The sequence below is a fragment of the Crocuta crocuta genome, unplaced genomic scaffold (assembly GCF_008692635.1).
Source record: "Crocuta crocuta isolate KB4526 unplaced genomic scaffold, BGI_CrCroc_1.0 scaffold647, whole genome shotgun sequence".
NCBI classification, from domain to species: domain Eukaryota; kingdom Metazoa; phylum Chordata; class Mammalia; order Carnivora; family Hyaenidae; genus Crocuta; species Crocuta crocuta.
The window spans coordinates 920,572-944,002 of record NW_027531286.1 but is presented as its reverse complement, the minus strand read 5'-3'; the positions used below and the strand labels follow the sequence as shown (position 1 = coordinate 944,002).

Here is a 23,431-nt window from a genome sequence, read left to right as displayed (position 1 = left end):
GGCTTAAAATAATCTATATGACAGCTTTTAAAAATAAACATTTAATTACTAATTGTGAACTAGCTTTCTACTACACATATGCATGCCCTGCACCCAAGATGCAGTTCCAAATGATGATTTTAAAGAGAAAATTGATATTTCCAGCTTTATACTTTTCGGTGTTCATGTTAATGGTAACTTGTGAGGAAAGACTTCAAAGAACTTTCTCCAATTTAAGACAGCTGAAATCTGGATTCCTTAAAAATAAGCTCATTTCTCTGAGATCAATGCATGAGGGGTGGGCTAGGCTCTGAAAAGTACTGATACTGAGAGACCTCTTGAAAACATAAGAAAAATACGTAACACGAAGAAACTTGATATAGCAATAGGATAATTTTTTTTAAAATCTCTACACTCAGCATGGGGCTCAAACTCACAACCCTGAGATCAAGAGTTGCACGCTCCACTGACTGAGCTAGCCAGGTGCCCCCAGACAGATGTTTACAGTGACACTTTCTCAGAAGCCGTCCCAATGTAGTTAAGTCATTTTTTTTTTTTTAATTTGTCTTAATAGTAGGTAAGTACGAAACTAGANAGGGGTGGGGATGGGGGTGTGGGGTGGGGGGTCCTGGAGATTGCTACTGGCCACTTTGGTTCTGAAACAGGCCTCTTTATCTATAGGTAACTTGATTAAGTAATATTTCCTAATACAAATACTTTCTTAGATTAGGCTCTTCTTTATTTTTACAATCAGTTTGAAATCTCTGTGTTTAGGACTAAATTTAAGTCCTAACTGAACATATAAAAGTCAGCGTTTTCACAACAGGGACCTCACCTCTCCCTGGGAACTGAAGCACTGTGCAGCACACACATATGGATTTCCTTCTGAATGAGCGGCAGACTATCCAAAATTCCTGTACTTTCTCTCTTAGAATTGAGAAACTGCCTGCCCCAGCCAGGCCAGTGGCTATCATGCAACATAATGACCCTTACCTTTACGTCAGCAATGAGAGCATCTTCATCCTCTATCCCTGTGGGGACACATTTCTTGTGCAGTGGCAGAGACTCCAACTTATCTACAAGACAGCGAAGGCCTTCAAGCTCAAAATGGGTCAGATGCACCTGCCTATCCTTTCGGGGGCTACACTGGGGATCCCACACTTGGCCATTGTGGGAACCCCGGCTAGAGTCAGAGGACGAGTCCCCTGACAAGCTTTTCTTCAGACTTGGAAGGCTTCGGCAGGTTTTGCCCAGTCCGTCATAATCCAGGTTGACCCCGTTGGCTACAGGGCTAGTGAGGACAGAACGCCTATTGCTCAGGCGCCTTGGCTCTCGATCCACTGCTTCCTCATCCCCATTTCCAGATTCCAACCCATTTAACTCCAAATCTGCCAGCAAGAAGAAAAAATATAGTAAGAACATGCCACTTGACTGTGTGATCAAGAGAAATACGTAGCATAGAAGGGGCCCTGAGGTTATAAATGACAAAGCTGTGACATTTTAAAATGATCTCTCCTTATCCCAATCCATTTGCCCACTGTTGAAAATCATAGTTATAGTTAAGAATAGGATCCTGAGCTAGTAGGGCAACTGAGGTAATGATTAATTGATTTTTCAAAAGATTGGGAAGAGTCTATGAATTGTGTGCTAGAAATAAGTCAGCTAAAAATGGCTGTAAATTAGTTTTGAGTCCAAACTGAAATTTGGGATTACGATTTCATTAACTTTTTTAAAAAAGCAGATTATTATGAAGCATATACTTAGTATATGAAGCATATACATAGTTTTTTTAATCAAGTTTGAGAGAGAAAGAGTGAGCACACACACTCTCTGGCATGTGAGTGGGCAAGTAAAAGGCAGAGAGAGAGAGAGAGAGAGAGAGAGAGAGAGAGAGAGAGAGAGAATGAGAATATATCCCAAGCAGGCTCTGCACTGTCAGTGCAGAGCCCAATGCTGGGCTTGAACTCACAAAACAGTGAGATCATGACCTGAACTGAAATTAAGAGTTGAACACTTAGCTGACTGAGTCACGCAGGTGCCCCTAAAAAGTAGTTTTCCTCAAAGTTTTGCCATAAAATTAAACTTTGGAATTGAATCCTATCAATATGCCTAACAAAGTTTTTTTCTTTTTTTAAATTTTTTAATGCTTATTTTTGAGAGAGAGAGAGGCAGAGTGTGAGTTGGCAAGGGGTAGAGAAAGAGGGAGACACAGAATCCAAGCAGGGTCCTGGCTCTGAGCTGTTAGCACAGAGCCTGACACAGGGCTCAAACTCACAAACCGCCAGATCACGACCTGAGCTGAAGTTGGATGCTTACTCGATTGAGCCACCTGGGGAGGCCCCACAAAGTATTTTTTAAAAGGAAGATTTTGATAGTCAAAAGTTTTAATGAAAGAAAAATTATTAAATGTGCATTGGTTCTTTACTATGAAAGTAATAAAAGAAACAGACCGTTAACTACAGAGAAAAAAACTGATAGTTACCAGAGGGGAGGCGGGTGAGATGAGTTAAAAAGGTGATGGAGATTGAGGAGTGTGCTTTTTTAAAAATTTTTTTAAAAATGTTTTATTTATTTCTGAGAGAGAGAAAGAGAGAGAGACAGACAGCATGAGTAGGGGAGGGTCAGAGAGAGAGAGGGAGACATAGAATCTGAAACAGGCTCCAGGCTCTGAGCTGGCTGTCAGCATAGAGCCCAACGCGGGGCTCGAACCCACAAACTGCGAGATCATGACCTGAGCTGAAGTCAGATGCTTAACCGACTGAGCCACCCAGGTGCCCCAGGAGTGTGCTTTTTGAGATAAGCACCAGGTGCTATATGGAAGGGTCTGATCACTACATTGTTCCCCTGAAACCAGTATTACCAATGCATGTTAACTAACTGGAATTTGAATAAAAAGTTAAACTAAAGGGGGGCACCCGTGTGGCTCAGTCAGTTGAGCATCTAACTTCCACTCAGATCATGGTCCTGTTCATGGGTTTGGGCCCTGCATCAAGCAGCGCAGGACCTGTTTGGGATTCTTTCTCTCTCCACCTCTCCCCTACTTGCACATGTTCTCTCTCAAAATAAATTTAAAAAATTTTGTTGTTGTTAAAGAAAACTATATGGGTGGGACACTTGGATGGGTCAGTTGGTTAAGTGTCTGACTTTAGCTAGGGTCATGATCTCATGGTTTGTTGAGTTTAAGCCCCACACCAGGCTCTCTGCTGTGAGCAGGGAGCCTGCTTTGGATCCTCTGTCCCTCCCCCACCAGCCCTCCCCGGCTCAAGTGCACATGCACCTGTGCACATCCTCTCTCAAAAATAAACATAAAAAAATAAAAGTATAAAAATTAATTAACCGGGGCGCCTGGGTGGCTCAGTTAGTTAAGCGTCTGACTTCGGCTCAGGTTGTGATCTCGCGGTTTGTGTGTTTGAGCCCCACATCGGGCTCTGTGCTGACAGCTTGGAGCCTGGAGCCTGCTTCGGATTCTATAGCTCCCTTTCTCTCTGACCCTCCCCTGCTCATGCTGTCTCTCTCTCTCTCTCTCTCTCTCTCTCAGAAATTTAAAAAAAAAAAAAAAAATTAACCAATCCAAAGGAGGAAAATGTAATGTATGTCTACTATTAATAATTTAGAAAATATAGGATGCCTGGGTAGTTCAGTCAGTTAAGGTGTAACTTTGGCTCAGGTCATGATTTCACAGATCATGGGTTCAAGATCTGTGTTGGGCTCTGCACAGATAGCTCAGAGCCTGCAGCCTGCTTCAGATTCTGTGTCTCCCCCTCTCTCTCTACCCTTTCTCCACTTGTGCACATGCTCCCTCTCTCTCTTAAAAATAAATGAACATTAAAATAATAAAAATAATCATAATTTAGAAAATATAGCAAGGTGCAAAGAGGTAACTCATCCCTTATCCCTCTGCCCTTAGATAACTCAACAACTGATGTGAATTTTCTTTCCATCTTTATTTCACGCATATGTGCATGACTATAATTGCACTGGAATTATGCTGCATATACAATTCTGTATCCTGCTTTCATGTACTCAGCGACCATTTTTTATTTTCAAGCAAGAATATAAACAACCCTCAAAGAAAAAATGCTAAAGCAAAAAAATATCTGGTTTAGATTGACGATTCCATGAAAGATATGATCACAGGATATTACAGTGTTGGTTCCTCTGAACCTCAGGGCACAGAACAGCCTAAAAATGTGTAACTGGAAGTATCCTGGGGTGCCTGGGTGGTTCAGTTGGTTAAGTGTCTGACTCTTGACTTTGGCTCAGGTCATGATCTCACGGTTCCCGGGATTAAGCCCTATATCAGGCTCCACGCTGACAACATGAAGCCTGCTTGGGATTTCCTCTCTCCCTCTCTCTCAAAACAAATAAACAAACATTTAAAAAATAAATAAAATAAAACGAAAGCACTCGTGTAATTACATCCATTGTTCTCATTTTTGAAGCTGCCAATCTCAATGAGAGTCAGGAAAAAAAAGTATCTTGCCATCCAATAAAATATTTCTCTTGATAGGGGTTGAGGAAACATTAAAGCATAGAGGTTAGGAGATAGATTTTATTATTTTTTTAAAATGTTTGTTTATTTTTGAGACAGAGAGAGACAGAGCATGAGTGGGGTAGGGGCAGAGAGACAGGGAGACACAGAATCTGAAGTAGGCTCCAGGCTCTGAGCTGTCAGCACAGAGCCTGATGTGGGACTCAAACCCACAAACTGTGAGATCATGAAGTCGAAAGCTGAAGTCGGAAGCTTAACCAACTGAGCCACCCAGGCGCCCGAGCAGATAGATTTTGGAGTCTTACCAGTCTGAGTCGAACTGTATCTTTCCCACTATTAACTACAAGATCATAGACAAGTTTTTTAATCTCCTTGAAAATTAATGCCACCATTTGTAAACTGAGGATAATGATACCTACCCTCATAGGTAATGATTAGAATTTAATGTATATAAACTGCTTAGTAAAGTGCCTGGAATATAGTAAGAGTTAGAATGATGACATGTTCTTAGTTTTTACTGGGCCAAAGACCATTCTTTATACAATAAAACACAGCAGACAAGTGATCATCTTTCTTAAGGAGCTAGGGTACTAACAATTCAGACAAAGATGAGACCCAGATATTTTACTTTGCCTAATAATTCACGTCTGGGTAAGAGATCACCTATAAACAATATTTAGCTCCAGTGAATGAATTCGGTAGGTCCAAGCAGGTAAGTTCATGTAGGCAGAACACTTACCCATACTGAGGGACTCTTTTTGAAATTCCTTAGTTAGGTGGGAGCGGTTGGTTATGCAGTACACATAGCGCTCCAACACGTACCAACACATCTCATAGTAGAATGGATAGCGGAACTTATTTGGAACCTGCATGGGAAGAAAACAATGAGAAAAAGCAAGCTGATAACAATTTTCAAGAAGAAGAATAAGACAAACTGAATCACAGCAAAGATTAACCCAGGAAAAATGCTCTCTAGTCAACCTGAAACCTAGGGTGGCAACTGGAACAAGAATCTAAGTGGATCCGACAACCTAAAAAATGTTGGTCTTGGGAAACAATCCCTAGAAATTAAGACATTTGAGAACCACAATGAAGGTGTATTGGAAAAGCATCAAAAAGAAGTTGTGGGGGCGCCTGGGTGGAGCAGCCAATTCTTGGTTTTGGATCAGGTCATGATCCCAGGGTTGTGAGATGGAGCCCCAAGTCGGGCTCTGCTCTGGGCATGGAGTCTGCTTGGGACCTCTCTCTCTCTCTAGCCCCCCNTCTCTCTTGTCCCTCTGGGCTAGAGTAAGACACAATACACTTGAGAAAACTGTTTCAGGGTTCTTGGGACACAAAGGCCTGCCAAGCAGTCTTGCCTTCACTCAGTTTTAATCTCAATCAGAAGACCAGGGAACAAAGAATCTAATGGAAAACAGGATAGGAGTTGAAGTTATAGAAAAGTATAATTAGAGACTCATTCTCAAGCTGTGTCTAGTCTAGGACACAAGACAGTATTTTTCCCCACCATCAACTCTCAGCTTGTCTGTACAGTACTTTGTAGTCTGCCAAAAGGGCAAGTCCACAAATTAGATTACTGTTCCACATGGCCTAATCAGCCATTGTCTTTAGTTTTCTTTTCATGCTCTCCAGAAGTAGCATGAAATTATTCCATCTGAATAATAATAAAAAGAATGGCCTTTTAGATCTACCATAGTCGACGAAAAGGCAAATTAGCATGGATTAACCAGTAAGGAAGACCAATAACAGAGACTAACCTATATATATTTTGCCATCATCTTTTAGAGAGGACACCTTTCAAAAGGATAAGCCATACAATACTTCTAAGGTTGTTTTGAATATTCAACTCCTGAGTACATTCTCATCTCCTTTTCAAAGCTCCATGTCAGGTAGTGTTCCTGAATCAAGGAGATCTAGATGGAAGGCCCCTTTTAAAGGAGCCTTTAAAAAGGTCATGGAGCATGACCATGGAGCGAGGGGATTACTTTCCTCATTGCAAGGCAGGAGAGGTATGAACCTTTCATTAGGTTTCCAATTCAGAGGGGCTAGGCTCTGAATCTAGGTCTCTCTGTCTCTCTCTCTCTCTCTCTCTCTCTTAAGTAGGCTTATGCCCAACACAGAGCCCAACATGGAGGGCCTGAACTCACAACCCTGAGACCAAGACCTAAGCTGAGATCAAGAGTTGGATGCTTAACCAATTGAGCCACTCATGCACCTCTGAATCTAGGTCTCTTAAGTGACTACAGTTTAAACAACCTGAAGAGGTTTTCCTCCTTTATTTAAACATCAAATTGGGGGTGCCTGGTTGGCCTAGTCAGCAGAGCATACAACTCTTGATCTCAGGCCCACATTGGGCCCAGTGCCTACTGAAAAATAAATAAAAGCTTTAAAAAAGGTCAAATTAATTTACTTTTGGTAAGGTGTGGGAGGGGGACCAAAAGGATTAACAGGTACTAGGTGCCCCCAAATTAAATATAATACACGGGCCTCTCTGCTCAACTTTTACAGGTATTAACAGTTTTCTGTAAAGATCTTTATTAAAAGTTCAGGACAACCCAAAATTCTACAGCCCTTTGGGACTCTGTTGAAAGCTGAGTAATACTGACAGTAAAAAAGAAAATATATAATAGGTCATTAAACTTTTGGATTTTTTACTTGGAACTCATCAGACTGCATTAGTAACAGCCAAGATATCACACATCCAACTTGCCTCATATTTTATCTATGTTGTCAGATACCACAGAGTGTATTAGTTTCTAAGACTGGGCTAAAATTTTGGTGGGGGGGATAGGGGGAGAGTTTTTAAAAAATCCTCCTTACAAAATTGAGCTTTTCAGTGCTATCAGTGGAATAATTACTAGCACTCAAGTTTATTTATTTAAAGTTTATTTATTTATGGGTGGGGGAGAGAACAAGTGGGGGAGGGAGAGGGAGAGGGAGAGGGGGAGAGAGAGGGAGAGAGAGAGACAGAGACAGAGACAGAGAGAACAGAGAATCCAAAGCAGGCTCTGTGCTGATGGCAGAGAGCCCAATGTGGGGCTTGAACTAATGAACCATGAGATTGGGACCTGAGTCAAAGATGGATGCTTAACCAATGGAGCCACTCAGGCATCCCGCAATACTCAAGTTTAAATAGTATGGTATTTCCACACTGGGATGGCAAAAGAAACCAAAAACATTGTCTTAAATTTACAACACACTGTATTTTTGTAAAGTAACATATTAAATGGATACCAGTTGGTATTGGCACATAAAAGGTTGGTGTTGAAAGCAATAAAAAAAATCGCTTTGTACACATATGCAGGGGCTCAATGAAATTTTACAGAAAGAGAAGTTCCTTCTTGAGAGTGAAGGAATTAAGCTATACATAGGAAAAATGGAATAATATGGTGGCTAGAATGAAATTTGACATTTTTCCATAAACAAAGTCTAGGAAATTAGATAGGTAAATCAAGATCAGTTATTATAAGTTTAGCAGTCTGCAAGAAACTTCATACAGAGATAAGGTACCTCATTTCACCTATGCCACTGAATATATACATATTCTCCTTTTCTTCCCTCAAACTGAGCAACTAAGCAATTAAGTCATGGGTATAACACAGTAATTTTTAGCCAAAAAAGGGGAGTATTTTCTAAAAACTAATTCTCAGATTGAGTCTTACAGTAGGTAGGTGGTATTACCTCACAATGATTTTGAGTTAAATAAAAGTATTCTACTGTGAAATTACACAATTTGGAAACATTTTAACTATTATTATAATTTAAAACTTACTAATTATTTTTTGTAGTTTCATTACTTTTTTAAAAAAATGTTTATTTATTTTGAGAGAGAGAAACAGACAGACTGAGTGAGAGCTGGGAGAGGCAGAGACAGAGGGAGACCTAGAATCCTGTGCTGTTAGCACAGAGCCCGACATGGGGCTCAAACTTATAAGCCGTGAGATCATGACTTGAGCCAAAGTTGGATGCTCAAACGAATGAGCCATTCAGGAACCCCTCATACTCTTAATAAGTATAAATTTACTTTTATAAAATTTATTTTAAAAGCACTGTATCAGGGCACCTGGGTGGCTCAGTCGGTTGAGCGTCCAACTTCGGCTCAGGTCATGATGTCACAGTTTGTGGGCTTGAGCCCCACATCAGGCTCTGTGCTGACAGCTAGCTCAGAGCCTGGAGCCGGCTTCTAATTCTGTATCTCCCTCTCTCTCTCTGACCCTCCCCTGCTCACGCGGTCTCTCTCAAAAAAATACATAAAACATTAAAAAAAAAAGCAGCACTGTATCTGCTTCTTTTTTTTTGTTTAATTTTTTTAAAACATTTATTTATTGTTGAGAAACAGAGAGACACAGAGCATGAGTATGGAAGGGGGAGATAGAAGGGGAGACACAGAATCCGAAGCAGGCTCTAGGCTCTGAGCTGTCAGCACAGAGATTGATGTGGGGCTTGAACCCATGAACCATGAGATCATGACCTGAGCCAAAGTTGGGCACTCCAACGGACTGAGCCATCCAGGTGCCCCAAGCACTGTATCTTCTTAATTCAAATAGGGCAATCCCTAGAACTCCAACAATACCATTGCTGTGTATAAGATAATAGCTCCTAACCAAAATAAATGTTTCAAAATAGGCACCAAAATAGCTAACTGACCATATTCATAGTAAACAGGTCAATGACTATTCCTCCTAAAAATTGCAAATTCTTCACTAATTGTGATTATTTATTTATTTTTAGGGAGAGGGCAAGCAGAGGAGGGGCAGAGAGAGAATCATAAGCAGGCTCCACACTTAGCTCGGAGCCCAATGCAGGCTCAATCTCACTACTGTGAGATCATAACCTCAGCCAAAATCAATGGATGCTTAACTGACCGAGCCACCTAGGCACCTCAAATTGTGATATTTTAAATTTAACTTTGAAAACTTTCAAATCTGCCAAAAGAGTTGTTGTTGTTGTTTTAAATATTCAAGTTAGTTAACACATACTGTAGTTTTGGCTCCAGGAGTAGAACCCAGTGATTCACCTTACCTATGACATCCAGTGCTCAAAAAAGTGCCGTCTTTAATGCCCGTCACCCACCTCCCTGGCCACCATCCCTCCAGCAACACTCAGTTTGTTCTCTGTATTTAAGAATCTCTCATGGTTTGCCTCCTCCTGTTTTATCTTATTTTTTTTAATCTTCCAAAAAGTTTGAGGAGAGCAGTACCACGAACCCTGCTTACACCATTCTTCAAGATTCACCAGCCATAACATTTTCCTACATTTGCTAATCTCTATTCATATACATGGCTGTTATTATTATTATTAAACTTAATTTATTTTGAGAGAGAAAGCGCGCATGAGTAGGGAAAGAGCAGAGAGTGGGAAAGAAAGAATCCCAAGCAAGCTCCATGTTCAGTGCAGAGCCCGATGAAGGGCTTGATTTCATGAACTGTGAGATCATGACCTGAGCCGATATCAAGAGTCAGACGCTTAACCAACTGAGCCACCCAGGTGCCCCACCACGGTTGTTGCTGTTGTTGTTATTCTGCTGAACTACCTGAGAACAAGGTGGGAACATAATGCCTTCTAAAAGCTCTATACTCTAATTGCTGTTTAAAGTCTATACCATCTATACTTAAGTCATATATGATTCTGCCTTCACCAACGTGGGTGGGCTCTGCTAAAAGATTAAGCCCTGTTTCCCTAAGACATGGGTTGGCCAGCAAACAGCAGCTAGCGGATTTGGTCTGCTGCCTGTTTTTCTAAGGCCTGTGAGCTAAGAATGCTTTTTACATTTTTAAATGGCTGAAAAAAACCCCTAAAATTAGAGCATTTGGGATATGGGAAAACTATATGAAATTCAAATTTCAGTGTCCCTAAATAAAATTCTATTTTATTTGAGCCATGCTCTTTCATTTAAGTATTTCACTATCTGATCTTTACAGAAAAGGTCTGCCAATTCTTGCTAGGGTGTCCTCTACATGTAATAAACTAACTTTCTTCCTATTTCTCTAGAATGGTAACAGCTATGCAATATCCTAGGGAAAGAAAACCAAGAGAATAAGACATACATATCATTTTCTAAAGGACTTGATTCTCTTATGGAACCCCAAATGGCAAAAGCAGTATGCACATTTACTTATTAAAGTACAAAGTCACCTAGGTGGCTCGGTTGGTTAAGTATCTGACTCTTGATTTCAGCTCAGGTCTTGATCTCACAATTCTTGAAATTGAGCCTGGAGTCGGGCTCTGTGCTAACAGTGTAGAGCCTGCTTGAGATTCTCTCTCTCTGCCCCTCCCTTATTCTCTCTCAAAATAAACATTAAAAAAAAAAAGTACAATATTTTGGATATTAGATAGTATCAGAGTAAAAATACATGCATTCAAAGTTGTGACTCTTGAGTTGATAAATCCCATTACGTTGGATTATTCTACGAAAGAGCATACAAATTAAAAACATGGCTTAAGAGATTACCAAATGTCCATCTCTAGCCTTATAAAAATCCAAGATATCAAGAACCTTAAAGAATTAGAGATCCCCAAAATATGCAGATATATCTTGTTAAAACTTTTTTCTCAGTGTCCCTGAAATGTTAACACTGCACTTCAACTCAAAAGAAAATTTTTATAATTTTGAGATAAACTACCAGTGACTCTAACATCTGTCTTAAATGGAATTAATCTCTTCACATCCAATTGTTATGCACAGTTACTTACCCGTGTCCGATCTTCAATGTTGTATATTTTTAACTGCATGGGGATATTGAAGCTATGTAAAAAATTGCCTCCAAAGACTAATGTGTCTGTAGGAGTATACACAGCATGAATCCAGCCTAGAAGAAAGGGAATGGAGGGTAGTGGCTGTAAGCACACATTATAATATAGCTCTCTCAGAGAACTAGTAGAAGACTCCTAGATCCTACTTTTTACTCTGTCACTTAGTGGTTGGTCAAGTTACTTAATCTCTTGCAGCTTCAAAATCCTTTATAAAACCAGTATCTCCTATAAAACTTAAACTTTATATGGTTGTTAGTAAGTATTAAATCAGAAAATGCACATAAAGTGTTTAGCATATAGTAAGCTTAACAAATGCTGCTTCTATTCAGAGGAGCACCTACAGGGAAAGTGCAGTACAAGAATTGACATGTATTTCCATTTACCCCTCACAACAAAATGTGACAGAGGTTTAAATATTTGACCAACATCGTATTAGCAGGTAAGCAGGTGTCAGAATTCTAATACAGGTCTCTGACTCCAAAATCTATGCTCCCAATACTTACTTTGTAACTAGTGACCTCCTAAGAAATGTCACTGACACTACACTCCAGACTTCACAGCCACCCCTTAGGAAGTAGGTCCCTTTTCCCCAGATGTAGATACTGTCTGCCGACCAGGTCTTATCCTTTAGAGACTCTGATTACCCAGAGCTACTGTGGGGCCCACATGTAGACCTTCTCTAAGAAACCACCATTGGCAATTCTGATTTTAGTGGCAAACTGGTGCCTTTTTCAAAAATCCAAATTATTAGCATCTAATCCATAAAGACAGGAAAGGACACTATTGTTTTCTGTCCACCCCAGCATCACAACCACGCTTGGTGGTAATCCATTAATTCTTTTTTCTTAAAGAAAAGAAAGTGGCTAGAGTAAACAACCAATTCTTTCCCCATCTTGCTTACCTGAGGGAATGACGAAGGTATAGCCCTGCTTGAGCTCAATGCGCTGACAATCTGATACCCGGTCACCCAGAAAGATGTCTCCCTGTTTCCCTGACAGCAGCCAATTCTCGTACAGCTCCAGGTTGTGGGCTGTAGGGGGGATGAGCCAGAAGACCTGTGAGTTAAAAAACTTCAGTCTGTTAACAGCCATTGACATGACCCAGTCGTCTCCCTCAACTGATAAACAGGTACAAAGTTAAGTCCAACAGGCAGAAGAGCAGCAAGCAATCCTCCCAGCCTACAGAATCTGACCATTTGGGAAATTCTAGAGGCCCCAAGGAAGCAGATCTTTTCTGTCCTGCACTTGGTGAAATGGCATTAGGGCTTCCCTGGGGTTTGACTCTAGAACCCAGAACCTATCCAGGACTCAGGGAGAAGAGGAACATTCAGCTTGTTGCCTAGGAAGTCCCTTCCTTGCACCTGACTGTCTGACCTCTCCAGTCTTAAGAAATACAGTGAGTACAATGTCTTCCAGAGACAGGCCTACGTTAGTTTGTTCCAGGGTAGAAACCAAGACCAAAGGGACAAAACTTGAGATACCACTGAAATGGATCCAAAGTAAACAAAAAGACTTTGGATTTGGAGGTACAGTTGTTCTAAATTAGGACCTCACATTTTAAAAGTATTATGTGCTTTCATTCAGTTCTACTTTTCTCTCACAAACACATCTACTTCTAGCAAGGGAAAAAAGGGTAACCTATAATACTATAAACCTGACACTCATCCTGGATTCCCATTCTCCCACAGTATTCAGAAACAATCTGACAAGCTGGAATACAGTTCTTTATGAATGAGAACAATCTTTCAAAATCTATTCACATCCTTAGGGAGGACTTAAAGGCTTCCTCTGGCCACATTTCAGATCAATGCCTTCATATAGGGAAAGGTGGTTTGGATTCTAATATGCTGATTTCACCCTGAATCTATACAAAATTTGTATTGCTGTCTACTACTTTATCACACTTCCATGTAGAGAAATTATCTTGTCTTCCTAAAACCACTTTCTTGCCTTCATGGGGAGAATTCTGCCTTGGGAATCTAAAACTGGGACTGCTGAGGTTTACTAAGTAGTATGCCAATATTGGTGTAATGACAGCAGACTAGAAGAATATGAATTCCTACTGAAGTCGAGCCAAAAGGGTCAACTTAATCTATGATTCTCTCTAGAATAGGGGACAATTTCCTAACATTCGTTTACAGGTATATTAGGCATGCATGAACTGAAGAAGAGTCATAACCAGCTTCAGATTCCAACCCCCATCACAAGTATGACCGTACCTTTCCCCCTTGATGGATGTGATACCAAACAGAGGTACCACCAAAGTCCACATGGAAGTCAGTATAGCAGCCTCGAACACTCATTAGACAGTACCTGACGCAAAAAAAGCAGTAGCCATTAGTGTACTGATGAGAAAAAGAGAGCATGCCCCACCACAATGCCACTCTCCCCTTGTGCACCCCACCTTCCGCCTCATCAATTCCCAGTCAGTGAGAGGAGTGCAACTGTGTCATCATGTTACCAGAACAACACATTTTCTTTAAACTATGTAACTGTGGGTTAAGATACTATTATATACACTCTTTCCTCTGGAACTGTAAAATCTGATTAAAGAATTCATCTTCTTGATCATTTAGGACACAAAGCAAGGCTCCGAAGGGAGGAACCATTCCTTGTGATCACTCTGGTTTCCTAGTGATGCACCTGAGGAAATGCAGAGAAAGCCACTTACTTCTGCACTTTGGGGTACTGCATCTCCAAGATGGCATTTGTTGATTCAGTCTGACTTTCCTTCAAATGCCTCGGCCACATGTTGTCTACCCAGTCAATGAAGTCCACCTTTAAAAAGGAGGAAGAAACGTTTAGGCTTCAGTGGAAGGATTGGGATTAAAGAGAACAAAAATAGAATTTCTCAAAACGCACACTCAAAGACTACAATTTAATTATAAACAAACAAAAACAATCTGTTGGTGAATCTTAGGGTCAACATGCAAACCTTCTAGAAATCGTTTTTCAATGAGAATGAAGACTAATGGTTCCATCAACATGATCATAAAGATAGCACTAATCAAAACGAAGTCATTAAGTAACACAATAGTATCCCCTTTGTGTCAATACTGGTATAATCAACTGTATTTTTCTGATTCAATCAAAGGTGCTGTCTGGAAGGTGCCTATAAACTTAACAGATCTTACCAGATATGTAACACTGTTAACTGTTAGAGCAGCTAAGACATCCACAGTTAAAAAGGAGAAAGAAGAAAAAGGAAATAGCCCTACATGAACAATGTGCTGTAGAATCTACCACATTAGGAATCACAAGTTCCAGTTCTGTCATGTTTTCTCAAGGTCACTTAAGTCCCTGGAACTCATTTCTAAAATGAGGATAATTAACTCCAACGGACAGTGTGAGAATTACATGTAAATACATGTTAAAACTTCTTGAAATAACATTAGCAGAATTTAGTAATCTATTTTTTATTTCATTTCCATTACACCTCTATTTTCCATCTTTAATCACTTGACTTTTATCATCACTAACTTTATAAACATAATACTTGGTCATTGAAAACATATGTGGCTAAATGCACAATTCTGCATTTAAAAAATATATATAACCTATCATCAAGTTAGCTAACACATAGCATACATAGTGTGCTCTTGGTTTTGGGGGTAGATTCCCATGATTCATCACTTACATACAACACCAAGTGCTCATATCAACAAATGCCCTCCTTAAATACCCATCACTCATTCCTCCCTCCAACCCCCCATCAAGCTTCAGTTTGTTCTCTGTGCTTAAGAGTCTTTTATGGTTTGCCTCCCTCTCTGTTTGAAACTATTTTTCTTCCTTCCCTTTCCCCATGGTCTTCTGTTAAGTTTCTCAAGTTCCACATGAGTGAAAACATATGGTATCTGTCTTTCTCTGACTGGCTTATTTCATTTAGCATAATACCCTCCATTTCCATTCATGTTGTTGCAAATTGCAGGATTTCATTCTTTCTCATTGCCAAATAGTATTCCACTGTATATATAAACCACATCTTCTTTATCCATTCATCAGTCGAGGGACATTTGGGCTCTTTCCATAATTTGGCTATTGTTGAATGTGCTGCTATAAACATTGGGGTACATGTGCCTCTATTAATCTGGATTCCTGTATCCTTTGGATAAATTTCCTAGTAGTGCTATTGCTGGGTCATAGGGTAGTTCTATTTTTAATTTTTTGAGGAACCTCCACACTGTTTTCCAGAGCAGCTGTACCAGTTTGCATTCCCACCAACAGTGCCAGAGAGTTCCCATTTCTTCACATCCTTGCCAACATGTTGTTTCCTGAGTTGTTAATTTTAGCCACTCTGACCGGTGTGAGGTGGTATCTCAATGCGGTTTTGATTTGTATTTCCCTGATTATGAGTGTTAAACATCTTTTCATGTATCTGTTGACCATCTGGATGTCTTCTTTGGAAGAGTGTCTATTCATGTCTTCTGCCCATTTTTTCACGGGATTGTTTGTTTTTCAGGTGTTGAGTTTGTTCTTTATAGATTTTGGGTACTAACCCTTTATCTGATATGTCATTTGTAAATATCTTCTCCCATTCTGTTGGCTGCATTTTGTTGATTGCTTCCTTTGCAGTGCAGAAGCTTTTTATCTTGATAAGGTCCCAATAGTTCATTTTTGCTTTTATTTCCTTTGCCTTCAGAGACGTGCTGAGCAAGAAATTGCTGCAGCTGAGGTCAAAGACGTTATTGCCTGTCTTCTCCTCTAGGGTTTTGATGGTTTCCTGTCTCACATTTAGGTCTTTTATCCATTTTGAGTTTATTTTAGTGTATGGTATAAGAAGCTGGTTCTGTTTCATTCTTCCGCATGCTGCTGTCCAATTCTCCCAGCACCATTTGCTAAAGAGACTGTCTTTTTTCCACTGGATGTTCTTTCTTACTTTATCAAAGATCAGTTGGCCATACATTTGCAGGTCCAATTCTGGGTTCTCTATTCTATTCCATTGGTCTATGTGTCTGTTCTTGTGCCAGTACCACACACACCGTCCTGATGATTACAGCCTTGTAGTAGAGGCTAAAGTCCAGGATTGTGATGCCTCCTGCTTTGGTTTTCTTTTTCAACATAACTTTCACTATTCAGGGTCTTTTGTGGTTCCACACAAATTTTAGGAATGTTCTAGCTCTGAGAAGAATGCTGGTGCAATTCTAATTGGGATTGCACTGAATGTGTAGATTGCTTTGGGTAGTATTGACATTTTAACAATATTTGTTCTTCCTATCCATGAACATGGAATGTTTTTCCATTTCTTTGTGTCTTGTTCTATTTCATTTATAAGTTTTCTATAGTTTTCAGCATACATGAACTATCTGCACTTTACACGGAACTATAATGTCCTGTACCTTCAAATGTGTGCACTACCCAATCATCAACCTCCAAGGAACAGTCTCAGGCAGATAAAATGTGGGCCAAAATATGAATCCAGTACAGTATTCACACTGTAAATAACCTAACTTAAGGCTATAAAACACATGTAAACTGTAAGGTTTACAACAATATCTATATTTAATAATTTATTTTCCTTACAATATAGATCTGGACAAATGCATACAATCTGTGCATAATGATATGAGGCAGGTGTCTAGGGGACACCCAGATGTAAACTGTGGGAACAAGGCTGGAAGGGATCACCAATGACATGCAGGCTGAAGAGCAACTATGAAATTAACTTGCTGCTGCACTTCAAAGATTTCTGCTCAGGGAGCCAATAGTTTAACCAAGCAACCACTGGGTTTAGAACACTGAATGAACTCCAACTTCCTTTCTTTCCCTCAAACAAAATCTACTTTCTGTTCTCTTAATGTAGCGGTCAGCATTTTCCATCTCCTGGTACTCTCCTTTGGAAACACTTGAACAGAATAATGAGTAACTGTACTTGCTCAAGACATTATAAGCTCTTATGTCTGGATGGGGAAAAGAAGGGTTAAGAACACATGGGTATTATTTCTCAATTATTAGTTCAGAGAAAACTGATTTTCTTTGGCCAGAATTTCTCACCTGCAGCATTAAGTCACTCATTCTGACCTCCCATTTTTTGGTATTATTGGGTATCATCTTGTGGTACAGAATTCATATGTTTTTCCTTCGGTTAATCTTTAGGCTCTGGGGAGGCCTTTTACTAAATGGCCTGATCCATGTGACAGCAAGTCTTCAGGAGGGGTAATCATCAATTTCTACCTGTTCTGCATCAATACTATGGCCACACTGGTAAGAAGTCCATTATCTAGGACCTAATCTATTCACATGCTGCACAAAAAAGGCTCATGGCCTTACATGAACTAATTTTCCCATCACCAAACAAATCTGCACATTGTACATGTTACTTTTCATCAACCTCTCAGGTACTGCTGGAATGACAGCAGAAAACAATCTCTCTCTTCTCATCAGAAAACCCCACTTTATGCTAACACCCCAAGAGGCACTTAAAGGTTGCTCACCTTCCCCTTCCACCGCACCTACTTTTACACATTCTATGTCTTCTGCCTGGAATTCTAGTTTTTGTTTTCTTTGCCTTATTTCCTTCATGTCAAGTTTAGGTATCAATTCCCCTAAAGAGCTTCCCCTAATTCTCATCCAGCTTAGGTTAGCGGGATCCTTCTTCCTGCCCCCACAACACTCTGTATTTATTGACTTATGAGGCACTTACCATCAATGTGGCTTATAAATGTCTATCCTCTGGTCTTTCTTCCCCGTGAGAATGAGAATGACCTTATCTTCCACATGTCCTCCAGCACCTAGCATAGTACTCAGCATGTGACAGGTACTTGAACCAATAATAAGCTAACTGTGAAGGTGTGAATGTCATAGAGAACAAGAGTATGTGGTTTAGGTGTAAGATTATTATATGAATAAGTGTATTTGTTTAAACTCATTGAAATGCACACTTAAAATGAATATACTTTATGTCAACTGTACCTCAATAAAGTTGGTTTTTAAAAAAGCATTATTAGGGTCGCCTGGGTGGCTCAGTCAGTTAAGCATCCGACTTCGGCTCAGGTCATGATCTCATGGTTCGTGGGTTCGAACCCCGCATCGGGCTCTGTGCTGACAGCTAGCTCAGAGCCTGTAGACTGCTTCGGATTCTGTATCTCCCTCTGTCTCTGACCCTCGCCTGTTCATGCTGTGTGTGTCTCTCTCAGAAATAAATGAAAACATTAAAAAAACTTTTTTTAAAAAGGGTTATTGGGGCATCTGGGTCACTCAGTTGGTCAAGCATCAAACTTTGGCTCAGGTTATGATTTCATGGTTCATGGGTTTGATCCTCATGTCAGGCTCTGTGCTGACATGACAGTTCAGAGCCTGGAGTCTTTGGATTCTGTCTCCTCTCTCTCTACCCTTCCCCTGCTCCCACTCTGTCTCTCAAAAATAAACATTTAAAAATATATAAATAAATAATAATAATAAATTAAAAAAATAAAAAAGCATTATTAGATGTTAGAAAAGACCTAAATAAATGAAGGGATACACTGTGGGGAAAAATACTCCAGTAAATAAATAAATAATACCCCAGCAGAATAAGCATATTACTGTTTACATAGCAAGGTCATCAAAAGTTTTCCTGCTTTCAGGAGGTGACCTTGGTGATAGCTCAATTCAATCAGCCATGGTTTAGGTCCCTAAAAAATACTGGTGCATTATTCTCTGTCCCCCGGAAGATTTTCTGAGCCCTTCCATAGTTCTATTCCTCCATTTAGTGGTCTATTATTTTTGTCATAAAATGATGCATGTTTATAATTAAAACTAGGAACAAAAATGAATAAATTAAGAATGTTACAAAAAAGGCTTCATGTGTGAATGACATTTCTAGATTTTAAGAAAAGTGTAAGTTTGACTTTTAGAGCTATAATCGCTTTATTTTTAAATTGAAATTCTAAAAATATTAACAATGTTAATTTATAAGCAATATTATAAACAATTTATAACGTTACTGTGATTCTTAAATAGCTCTCTTATTCTTTATTTAAAGGACTGAATTGTGCTTTAATTTAAAAAAAATTCTTTAGAGTAAGCTCTATATGCTCAATGTGGGGCTTGAACTCATGACCCTGAGATTAAGAGTTGCATATTCTACCAACTGAGCCAGTCAGGCACCCTTTATTTTTTATTTATTAAGTGGACCATGTCTGGCTAATCACAAGGCTAAATTCTAGCCAACTGTCCTCCTATATTTCCACATGGCCAAACAAATGATAATTAATATAAAAGGATTTTTATCATTCTAAGGAGATAAAGTTTTCTTAATAAGAAATTCTGTACTTAGTTTTAGCAAATCTCTAGTAACAAGAAGCAATGACAAAAAATAACATTGTCTCTTCAGGTAATAATAGTAAAGTACTGAGAACATTTTCCTGTTGGCCTGTACATATCAATGTCTTAGTGACAATAACAATGCAACTTACTAGTAAGCTGAATGTAGGTGTATACATAAAATAACAATATTAGATGCAATTATCACAATTTAACCTTGAAAGTCAAAGGATGTAATTAGGATAATTAAGTGGAGACAGAATAAAACACTGAGATCTCTATTTTCTAAATGTTTATTTTTTATTTTGGGGCGTGGGGGAGAGAGCAGGAGAGGGGCAGAGAGAGGGAGAGAATCCTAAGCAGGCTCTGTGCTGTCAGTGTGTAGCCTGATGTGGGGCTCAATCTCACAAACAGTGAGATCATGACCTGAGCTGAAATCGAGGGTAAGAAGCTTAACTGACAGCCACCCAGGCCCTTTGAGATACTCATTTTAAAAGAATCATTAGGGGGTTGTCTGGGTGGCTTAGTTGGTTAAGTGTCCGACTCTTGATTTCAACTCAGGTCATGATCTCATGGTTCGTGGTTATCAAGCCCTGAGTCAAGCTCTGGGCTCACAGCAAGGCACCTGCTTGGGATCCTATCCGTGTCTCTCTCTCTCTCTCTGCCCACCTCCCCCCCACTCATAATAAACATTAAAAAAAAAAAGGTTATAAATTCTCCCATTATATAAACAACCCTCTTGGTGATAATGACAATGTGGAAAAAATGATTAGACTAACCGTGGAGGGCCTCTGCACCATATTCTCCAGCCTGGTGTGGCTGAACTCCAGGCTGATGACATTATAGAGTTTTTCTCGCTCCTCCTCTGGGGTCTCATAGTAGCGTGTCCACTGAGCCATGGTCATTTCAATGCCTTTCTGTGTGTTCACATCCATGACGTCCACCATGCGACGACTCCCTGCCACGAAAGATGTATCAATCATCTCCTCTGAGCCACTATTATCCTCAAATATATTAAGAATATATGGGGCGCCTGGGTGGCTTAGTCGGTTAAGCGTCCGACTTTCGCTTAGGTCATGATCTCGCGGTTTGTGGGTTCGAGCCCCGCGTCAGGCTCTGTGCTGACTGCCAGTTCAGAGCCTGGAGCCTGTTTCAGTCTGTGACTCCCTCTCTCTCTGACCCTCCCCTGCTCACGCTGTCTCTCTCTCCTAGAAATAAATAAAACGTTAAAAAATAAAAATAAAAAAAAAAAGAATATAATATACAGGGGCACCTGGGTGGCTCAGTTGGTTAAGCGTCCAACTTTGGCTCAGGTCATGATCTCAATTCATGGGTTCAAGCCCCACGTCGGGCTCTGTGCTGACAGCTAGCTCAGAGCCTGGAGCCTGTTTCAGGTTCTGTGTCTTCCTGTCTCTCTGACCCTCCCCTGCTCATGCTGTCTCTATCTCACAGAAATAAATAAAAAATAAAAAAAAAATAATAAAAAAAAAGAATATAAAATACAAATGGAAGGAAACAAACTATCCTTTCTTTATTCAGGGTTTTCAGTAATAAGCAAGGAGACAGCTGTCATTCAAGGTGGATAAATCAAATCAAACCACAGGGAATGGGAAAAACAACAGGTTAATATAAAGAAATGATTCCATATGGAATATTTCTGTATGATCAGGCAACAAATTTTATATTCAGTATCTTACTCAACCCTAACAATTCTAAATACTAAATACTGATATCCATTTCATAGGTGAGAAAATAGCTGTTAGGAAACTTGCAGGACAAAGCAGGACAAGAATCCCAGAACTCTAGACCAACTCTAGAGCCAACACTCATACCCACTGAGCTACACTGCTGTGATGCAGCGTTAAGGACCTATATCTATCCTGTACTTTGAATAAAGGATCCCCTGTACAGTGACAGAGTGCTAGATTCATTCTGAATCTGTCCATTCTTCTGTTTAAAAGGGTCATTTCCCAGACATGTTACATTTCTAATATAAACCTCCTTTTTCATTCATTTCACAAATATTTACTGAATGATAAAGCTACCATGAGGGACACAGAGATCTATATCAGCTTCTCAACCAACTGTAACAACTACAACAAAAGGGAGAATGCGTAAATTAGTGGGGGGTGGGGAACAATAGCCTTTAAGCAAAGTTTAAATTTCAGCTCTAATAATAGTTGGGAAAGTTATTTAACTTCTCTGAACCTTAATATCTTCTTTAATTTGGGAATAATATCACCTTGGAGGCCACTGTGAAGGAAAACATTTAACACAAAGTAGGTGTCAACTAAACAGGAGTAAAAATAAAAGGGAAATTCCTTTTTTTTTTTTTTAAACATTGGCCTGACCAGAGAAACTTTTTAGGAAAAGAAGATGAAGAAGAGACAGTTGAGTTGGGCCTTGAAGAATAAATAGAATTACAACAAGAAAGGTTCAACAGAGAATTCTAGGTTAAAGCAGCAGCATAAGAGACGATATGGAGAGGCAAGACTAAAAAAGTGAAAATATTAGTGGCCAAGAAAGGAAAAGAGAATAAAAAGGTGCTGGTGGAATATTAAGATTATTATTCAATTTGTAAGAAACTAACACACATCTACTACATACCTGGCCTTCGTGAATATAACAGCTAGAATTAAGACCTGGTCCCGGCCTTTAAGAGGTTTACAGTCTAGTCAGAGCTATGAGAGAATAGTCAGGAGGACTAAAATACAGCCACAATAAAGGAGACATGCCAGAATACACAGAAGATATAACTGATAAGTAAGGCAACAAAACAAACCTACTTTTCATATTTTGGAAGAAAATGCTAATGCTAAATCAAAACTCCTTTGTAATAAATACCATTTTACACCCACTACGATGGCTATAAATTTAAAAAAAAGAAAAAAAAAAAAGGAAAATAACGAGTCCTGGCAAGGATGCAGAAAAACTGGAACCCTCAAAACTTTGTTGGGAATACTGTAAACTGGTACAGCTGCTATGGAAAACAGTCTGGTGGTTCCTCAATAAATTAAAAATAGAATGACCATTTGACCCAATAATTTCCACTCCTAGGTATGTATCTAAAGATATAGGTGATGAAAAGTTCTGGAACTAGATATTGGTGATGGTTGCACACTGTGAATATACTTAATGCCACTGATTATATACTTTAAAAATTATTATAATGGTAAATTTTATGTTATTTGTATTTTGCCACAATTGTTTAAAAAAAAGGGGGCACCTGGGTGGCTCAGTCGGCTAAGCGTCCAACTTCAGCTCAGCTCAGATTTGGGAGTTGGAGCCCTGAATCAGGCTCTGTGCCGACAGGTTGGAGCCTGGAGCCTGCTTTGGATCCTATGTCTCCCTCTCTCTCTGCCCGTCCTCCACTCATTTTCTGTCTCTCTCTCAAAAATAAATAAAAACATTTAAAAAGAAATTTTTAAAAAAGGGGATGTTTTCCTCTAAGAATGTATATCAAAGATGCTGGTGAGGATGTGGAGAAAGAGGAACCCTTCTGCATTGCTGGTGGGAATGTAAACTTGTACAGCCACTCTGGAAAACAGCATGGAGGTTCCTCAAAAAAATAAAAATAGAAACTACCCTACCACCCAGCAACCGCACTACAGGTATTTATCCAAAGGATACAGGTGTGCTGTTTCGAAGGGGCACATGCACCCCCAATGTTTATAGTAGCGTTATCGACAACAGCCAAAGTATGGAAAGAACACAAATGTCCCATCAACTGATGAATGGATAAAGAAGATATGGGATATATATACAATGGAGTATTACTTGGCAATCAAAAAGAATGAAGTTTTGTCATTTGCAACAATGTGGATGGAACTGGTGTGTATTATGCTAAGTGAAATTAGAGAAAGACAAATATATGGCTTCACTCATATGTGGAATTTAAGATACAAAAAGGATGAACATAAGGGAAGGGAAGCAAAAATAATATAAAAACAGGGAGGAGAACAAAACA

General features: G+C 39.6%; 1 protein-coding gene across 4 annotated transcripts in view; it reads right to left on the bottom strand.

Moving 5' to 3' along the window:
• The window catches only part of KDM2A (lysine demethylase 2A), a 106,920-nt gene that overhangs the window by 21,281 nt on the left and 62,208 nt on the right, over positions 1-23,431 (bottom strand). For all 4 annotated transcript variants that reach the window (XM_077771458.1, XM_077771457.1, XM_077771460.1 and 1 more), the window contains 7 exons: positions 20,244-20,422; positions 13,895-14,001; positions 13,443-13,536; positions 12,126-12,279; positions 11,165-11,280; positions 5,211-5,337; positions 973-1,367 (listed from right to left, as the gene is read on the bottom strand). In XM_077771458.1, coding sequence (XP_077627584.1) covers positions 973-1,367; positions 5,211-5,337; positions 11,165-11,280; positions 12,126-12,279; positions 13,443-13,536; positions 13,895-14,001; positions 20,244-20,422 — 1,172 coding nt within the window. The remainder of the gene's footprint in view (positions 1-972; positions 1,368-5,210; positions 5,338-11,164; positions 11,281-12,125; positions 12,280-13,442; positions 13,537-13,894; positions 14,002-20,243; positions 20,423-23,431) is intronic.